Genomic DNA, 8,407 nt, shown 5'->3' on the forward strand with positions numbered 1-8,407 from the left:
GATGGTTTGAGGTTGGTCAAATCAATCAACACCATGTAGAGTTAATATTGATAAAATAACAGATTGAACATAAAGTTTTATTTAAAAAAAACGTTTGATGATTATCTAGAAGAATATAGAGATTACACAGATGAAACTTCATAAATTTCAGATAGAGAAAAGTATTTTTAATCTTAAAATCAAAATTACTGTGCATGTTGGATAATCAACATTCTGAAAGAAAAAATCCATGAGCAAATCTTTAATAAAAAAATCTTAAAGCATAATTCAAAAACCAGATATTTTGTGTATGAAATTTTGTAATGTTTACTAATAATCTGCAAAATTTTGTAAAGATACTTTTCTGGTTACAAGCTGGATGGATTCCACCCAGCTTGTAATGGAAGGGTTAAACTAAGGCATGAAAAAATATACCTTCATCAACGTTGGTAACTTGTGGTTGTTAAACGATACAACCAATCATCATAAACTTGAATTCATGACAAATATCTAAGCATTAATGAAGCTTCATACTCTTATTATTAACAAAATTTGACACGTAGTTTAATAACAAGTTATTTACACTAAAATTAAATTTTTAGGAGAGAGAGAAAACAAATTACTGGGAAACTGATTTTATAACACCATTGATGTCTGAGGTGTAACATTTCAGATCCCATTGGTTTTATACAGTACACAGACCAACTTACTGTCTTGCGATGTTTTTATATTAAGGCTAATAAGACCATATATATAACAAATTATCAATAAAATATATTTGTTTGGTAAATAAGAATTTTAATGTTCAAATTATGTTTCCTGGAGTTCAACTTCTTAAGCAATATGTACAAGAAGTTTTTATATACAAGTATTTATGTTCAGTGGTAGGGTTCACACTTGTTAGCTAAGCTCGGCAAATGTAGAATTGTTTTATAGTTAAATTATGAAGAAATAAATTTTCAAAATCTGAATCAGTTTTTATGCTGAATGTGAATATTGTTTTTTGTCAAGAATACTTAAAGGAACAGTTTATTGCAATTTTTTTCTTTTAGAGAGTTTATGAACATCTTGGGGAACTGCTTACAACTCTAATAACTCTTGATGAGATTGTTCAATCTCAGGCAACTTTTCGAGAACACTGGACATTGTATAAAAGAATGATTAAGTCCGTTCACAGCAACTCCACCATGTTTGGCATAAGCATGGATAAATTAAAACCGTTTGAAAAAATAATAAGCCAGATTGAAACTCGGCTGTTACAAGGAAGGATATTCCTGGTAAGATGAGTCGCTTGTGGCAAAAAATAATTTCATTTATTAGAAAACATGTTATCATGTGAAAAACTGAAAACAGTTGTGATTTTGTGAAAGTATTTCTTATTATTGGATATGACATTGTTGAATGCTTGTCTTAGTGTGTTTGATAGGTTAATTTATAGGTGACTGTTTATATACTTTGACTGATTTTTCTATCAAGTAAGCACCAATACCATCACTAATGAAGTGAAATTGACACAGAGTGTTATTTAGATACTGATTATAATATTATGTCCACAGTGAATGTATTTTATATTGTATTTTATGAGATAACAACTTATAAATTTAAGCATTTTGTCTGTTGGATGAGTTATATTTGTGTATCTAGGCTCTTTGAGCAACACTGAAAAATCTTTCCAAGAGTACAACACTGAGAAAGCTTACAGATAAAGTTTGGGTGTGTTGTAGACTTTTGCCTCCTTCCATGGCATGTGAATAAAAAGCACAGTTAATCCAGGCTATTTCAAGTTATGATCATTAAGTATGCTGTTTAAAATCATATAGTTTACAGTAAATGTGAGTGTAAACATAGTTTGTAAACAAGCTGGACTTGACATTTCAACAATTTTTCCAGTATTAGTTTTGTAACAAGAACCTTATAACTTATTCTAAAAGTTAAGGTTTTGCTCTTAGCTGCATTTAACTTTACTAAGTATGGTGTGGGAACAGATTTCAGTTGAATCTTAGAATTTTTCAACATTTGTACAGAAGGTTAATTGTACTCTTCATGAAGGATGTGGTGGAGGGTCACTGCATATGCCATCATAGCTACATATTTGGTTCATGATGAATTCCTGACCATTCAACAATGCATTGGCTTCATAGATATATGTATGGGTGGAGGGATATATGTCCCAGCCTTTTGTGAGAGAAAATATTCATATAGAAAGACTGTTTGATGAAGTAGAACGAAAGGAAATGCTATTTTGAATAAGAAATCCTGTAATGTTCTTCATAGAAGCAGAAAAGCTTACAGAGCTGAGTACTTGAGACAGAACTTTCCTCTGGAAGCGCATATGTGGCCCTTATCCTCAGGGTGAAAGCTGTAGTTACGACAGAGAACCTTTTCATCTAAAAAGCAATTTCATGATTGCAATGAAGCTTGACAGATCTCTTGGTACCAATAACAAGTTAATAAAATGTGGATTTAAAGCTGACAAGGCTCATAAGCCAAATGTTCACATGATTTCAACAACATCTTGAAATCAATGGCTGTTTTCAATGTAAGACAACCAAAGAAACTGGAATATTTGACCAGATACTTCAATGAAGTTCCATTGGCCATTTATGGCTTTGGTCTTTATTAAATGTAGGCTTTGAAGTAGACATCTATTTCATTGGAGTGTCTGTAGAAAGTTTGTCAAGATATGTAGTCTAAGACTAACTTTGCTGACCTTTGCAGATGCTTGCTACAATAGAAATTGTGGTATTAATCAATAATGCAAAATCATGCAATCAAACTTAGAAAGAATAATGATAGCAAGAGTAATTCTAAGTGCAGCATCTGACCTGAAATATGTTTCATATAAAGTGAACTGACCTTCAGTATTAATCATTTTGAAAGGTGTTTAAAACATTTTTAAATTGTCGGTGAAGAGGAAAAGTATGAATACCAGATTATAGATCTGAAATTTAAACTTGTTCATTGCATGATTGAGTTTAAGATGTTAATTAATCGATATTTATTCCTCAAAGGGTTGCATGGAACAAGGTTTTGATGATGGAAAAGCCTTTGTTTCTAAAAACAGTGTCTTTGCTGAGGAGTTTTTCATCAACTTGAGGAATATTTTTGCTCAAGTTGAACCAAAACTAGGTAGGCTGAAAATGTTGTAATATTCTTTACTGAATGATTTATATAAGTGATGTCAAATTAGGTTTTTCTTCTAAATTCTCTGTTTTTTATTTCCCTTTCCGTTATGTAGGGTCATAATTGTCTTTCATCATCTTGTATTTTGTATAATATGCAAAGAATAATTAAAAATTATCAGCAATTTTATTAGCAAAAGTAATTTTTTTAACAGTAATTACAGAATGTATGATACCAGATGTTACAAAACAGCACCACATAGTGTCCGATTTTTCAATTTCCTATTAGTTATAGTCATAGCAAAAACAAAGTTCATTTGTTTTATTCAACATTGCATGAAGAGGATAATCATTTATAGATACATATTGCATAATTATAATAAACTCACATTTTTCAAATTTTGTTAGTATGCAAAATCATAATTTCTTGTTTATGGGAGAATAGTTTAACTTGAACTCTGTGAAAGAACTTGGTAATGAAAAACAAACTTTTGGTTGTCAGTTTCTTGTACAAATGAGATATGAAGTAGGTGGTTAAAATTGTTATTTATCATACTGAAATTTATTTTAATATTTGTGAAATACACTTTAAAAATTTTTTTAAAATTATGTTAAAAATAATTCCTTTTCTAGGAGAGTTGAATGAACTTGATACTCGAGCCAAACTGGTAGGAATCTGTGCCTTGTATGTTCTTCATTTTTACCTTTTCCGTACAGTGGACAGAAAACAGTTCAAACAGATATGGGATACTTATAAAAAGGTGTGGGAATAACTACTGCAGTTAAAACTTATCTTTTTTTTTTCATTTGAGATAATTAATTTTAAGTTTAGAGTTCAGTACTTACATATTCTAAAGATCTACAGTGATTTTGTGAAACCTCATAGTATTGTACAAACTCAGTATTAACCCTATTGCCCTTGGTATCCCTCACTGTGCATGACACAAGGTTTTAGTGTCTTACATTCAAAATTTTATCAAACTACAGTTTGTTTATGTTATACCAATTAGAATAGCATAAAATCTTAGCTAATAATCCATATTTTAATAGTATATAAGTTTTAAGTTCTTAATTCTACAAGGGAATATAAAATAAAAATCCTGAATTTCCACTACTGTAACACATTTTGTCTTAGCATGTCATCATCCCTACTTTATACATCACCCCTCAAAAATTAAACATAAATTACTCTCTATAAAATCGTTATTGCTCAGACAAACCATAATTTTTATAGTCTTCAATTTTGTTTGGTTACAGAGCAATCGAATAGAAAATCAAATAAGTTTTAAGTTCTTAGTTTCATAAGGCAATATTAAAAAGTAAAATCCTGAATTTCCCCTAGTAGGAAAATTGTGACATTTTCTCTCTAGGCAACCTCTCTTCTCGAATTTATTTACCACCCCTTCAAGAAGTACAAAATTTAACATAAATTACTCATTATAATGTCGTCATCACTCAGGCAAAGCATAATTTTATACCCTTCAATCTTATTTGGTTACAGAATCATCAAATAGAAAACCAGACTACTCTTGCCACTCCCACCTGTCACATCCTCTCTTTCACAATTCGTTGATAGTTCTCTCTTACATTTCATTATATATTACCTATAACCAATAGAAAGTCAAGGTTTTCATCTATCAAATGAAGTATTGTATAATGTTGTATTCTGAACAGAATATCATCAATTTCACTCACAGTACAAGATTCCCTCCCGTGGGAACATTAACGACTAGCTTGGATGAATTTGTAACAACTCTTATCGCATAGTTAGAAAGCCAGGAAAATTTTGAGAAGTAAGTGAACTTGTCTACTTTTGTATGTTATTAGTCTATATTCTGTGGTGCATTATTTAATTAAATAAAAATTAATTGCATTACTATCTATAATATAAAAAATTAGGGTTAACTCTCTTTGAAACTCAACAGCAAGAAAAAAGAAGATTAGGTAAGTACTTTATTTCTTGTTTTTCATATTTATTCTTTATTTATTATTGTAAAATAACTCAAATCTAAAAATATAGTTTTTTTAAGTTATTTATGACCAGATAAGGTAAAATAATTAATAATAATAATAATATAATTAAAATGGTTCATGAGGCACGCACGCAAACAGCTCGTGGATAATGTAATTCAATAGCGTAATGTGAGCTGCGCATTCCCCAAGTGACTTACATCTTATAATGATGCAAATAGTAGTTAGACATGAGTCAAAAGGCAATAAAATAATAAAATTTAATTATAAATAGATGTATAATGTTACGAACTTAGAGTTACTTAGGATAAACTAATGTAGTTTCATGTTACAATTGAAGTCATTCTAGAAAGTTAATTTAGGTTTATTTTGATTTATTTTTTGGTGGTTATGAGGTTGGTCAAATTGATAGATCTATTTTGAGATAAGGTAAAGAAAATAACAGATAAACTATAAAGTTTTCCTGAAAAAAAACGTTTGAAATGCATTTAGGAAGTTTTAGGGATTACACAAAGGAAATTTGAGATTTTTGAAATGAGGAAAGGTATTTTTAATTTTAACATGAAAATTACTTTGCACATTAACTATTCAAAACAAATACTCAATAAATTCTTGGACAAGTCTTTATTTTATTAAAAATGCTTCACTAAAATTATGATTTTTTGTATTTGAAAGACTCGTAATATTAACTGAAAGACTGCCAAATTTTGTGAAAATATACACACTATATTGAAAGTTAGAAGTATTAAATCTATAAAGACTTCAAACGAGTACTAAAAGGCCACATGGTTGGCCAACTTGACAGAGCCCATATTGAAAGTGGTAATAAAAACAAATACTCTGATACAGCTGTTTCACATATTTCTGGCAGGGATTAGGATGAAAGTGAAAAATTGAATTCTTTACAATTTTGCAGTAAAAAAGAAATTGATGTTGAATATGTATATGTTGTTCAGTTGTAGAAAAGAAAATGCTGAAAGTATTTAGTGATTTCTGTTTTCATTTGAGAATTCTAAATCATACATATTCTTTGTTTATAACAACACTAGAAATGGTGGTGTTTTTTGTGAATCGTTATATAAAGGTTTATTTCTTATCTAGGTCCCTGCAGTACCATTGGTTGGAAATATACTCTGGTTTCCAGATCAGTTTTTGTTAATGCAGTTGCCTCACATGGCCAAATCCATGGACAGAAAGGCACAAGACGCTGTTAAGAATCAAAGACTAAACTACCTCCAGCAGAAGAGCCAATCACTTCCAAAGTACTCTTTTGTCATGTCTGTTTATAAAGTAATTTTAGTAAAATGCTAAAAATTTTGTTTTATTAAACACTGATTACATCTTTGCATGATATTTATATGATAGATAGTGATAGAATGGTAACTTTATTTAGAAATTTATAAGAATTATTAAGTAGATACCCCCATTTAATCCACAATTGAGTATTAGCATGGTGCAGATTTACTCATATACACCTTCTTTTAAATTTCAGGGATGCCCAGATATCCTATCATCAGGTTACTTCATGGATGATTCGTATGGAACTAGCTGCACAACCTGATGGTGAAAGATTGTTAGAAGACCTTAATCACAGGACATCCCTTCTAGTACAGGTTTGCTGGTTCAATAATTCTAATATAATGTTTTATCTGATGTGAATGAATTTATGTGGTATAAAGTTGTGGAGAAAATATTTTGATTTTTTGATAATAATGGCTAAAGTAATAAAAGATATTATAGTGTGTATAGATAATTGACTATTTTTAAAACTAAGATTGATTTGCATGTATTAGTTGACATATATACATACATAAACCAACAAAGACATATTATTGCATACATACAGTATCAGAAATAATTATGAAAATGGTTGGGAAAAAGGTACTGCTGCCTCTTTATTTATGAACTGCACCAAAGTATGGTCATGTGTTGATAGTTTACAATGTGATTGGTTCTTATCCGTAAAAGTCAGGAAGTCATACTATGCCTAGTAGTAATAATGGGATTGCAATCATCATTCTAAGGACTGAAATACCAATGACAAGCATCTAAAAATCAAAGTTTTGGCCAGTCATGGACAGTCCATGTGAAAAATTTTAGCAAAACATTTTGTTTTAGTAGGAGCTGTATATTAAACTTCTGAAGAGGGTACATGAAACTAGCACTGTTAATACCAACAGTGCCTGAAATAGAAAATCAGAGTTCTCCAAATGTGAAGTTAACTATATCAGGGTATGTTCTTTATGAAATAGATAGTGGTTGAGTACAGGTGTTGCCAGCAGCCTTTCTTTAAATATGAGAGTGAATGTTATCTGTTGACAGCAAGATGCATATTAGCATAAAGTTTTCCCATTGGACATCATGTAGCTGATCAAAAACCACTGCTGAGAAAAAGTCACTAAACCGAAAGATTGAAATGAGCATCAGACCACAAAGAGCGAACAGTATATAGATCCAATATACAAAATCTACAGTGAAATATTGTCTAGGATCAGAACAAGTTGGGGCTGCATCTGTACCAGCAGTGTCATTGATATACACAAAAGTCATGGCATCATGGTTGCTGATAAGTACACCTTTCAGCAAGACAATAGTCCCAAGCATAAGCAAATATGGTGAATCAAAGTTTTAAGGGTAAAGAGGCTGATGGAACACTCACAACTTTGGCTTGAAACTGTATAGGCTTATTTAAAAACTGAAAATGTCAAAAAGCAACCAAACACCTTGGCTGAATTGTGGGGAGTAACGCAAGGCAATTGGAACAATATTCTGCTGCTGTACATTGATAAGCTGCTGGGCAACATGAAAACAATGTGTAATACTCTTTGTATTGCAAAGGGCTCGTCTATAAAATACTTGTGCATTGTACAGTTTATTTGCATTTCTTTTGTATTTTTTCTGATGTTATGCACCATTTAACAGTATTAAATTCACCATTTAGTTTTTGTTCTCCTTGTTTGTGACTCCTTTATGTGTATCATATATGTATTTACATAAATATTAGGTTGCTAAGAAATTAATGTCATGTCTTGGAACACTTATTAACTACCTCCCAAAAAAAGTACATCACGTATAATAGTTAAACGAACCACCTAAACGTCACATTAGTGTAGTCTATATAATGTGTAAAGTTTAGTATACTCTAATCCCTTATAGTGATGGTACACGACGAGACACACAATCGGCATATAATGCTGTTTGAATACAAGAAGGGAAAAAAATGCATATGTAGCCACAAAGAATATCAAAAAAGTTTATGGAAATGTTTTGAACGGTCATAAGTGTCAACGATAGTTCAGCAAATTTCAGATGACTTTAGCCTTCAAAACTGTGAT

At 30.7% G+C, this 8,407-nt stretch overlaps 1 protein-coding gene across 2 annotated transcripts in view; it reads left to right on the plus strand.

Annotated features, from left to right (window-relative positions):
• The window catches only part of LOC106463761 (WASH complex subunit 4-like), a 77,595-nt gene that overhangs the window by 15,423 nt on the left and 53,765 nt on the right, over nucleotides 1-8,407 (plus strand). For both annotated transcript variants that reach the window (XM_022391342.1, XM_013923826.2), the window contains exons 6-10: nucleotides 1,032-1,256; nucleotides 2,991-3,108; nucleotides 3,735-3,862; nucleotides 6,174-6,334; nucleotides 6,565-6,685. In XM_022391342.1, the coding sequence (XP_022247050.1) occupies nucleotides 1,032-1,256; nucleotides 2,991-3,108; nucleotides 3,735-3,862; nucleotides 6,174-6,334; nucleotides 6,565-6,685 (753 nt within the window). The remainder of the gene's footprint in view (nucleotides 1-1,031; nucleotides 1,257-2,990; nucleotides 3,109-3,734; nucleotides 3,863-6,173; nucleotides 6,335-6,564; nucleotides 6,686-8,407) is intronic.

This window comes from Limulus polyphemus, unplaced genomic scaffold, assembly GCF_000517525.1.
Source record: "Limulus polyphemus unplaced genomic scaffold, Limulus_polyphemus-2.1.2 Scaffold1475, whole genome shotgun sequence".
Classification (NCBI taxonomy): Eukaryota; Metazoa; Arthropoda; class Merostomata; order Xiphosura; family Limulidae; genus Limulus; species Limulus polyphemus.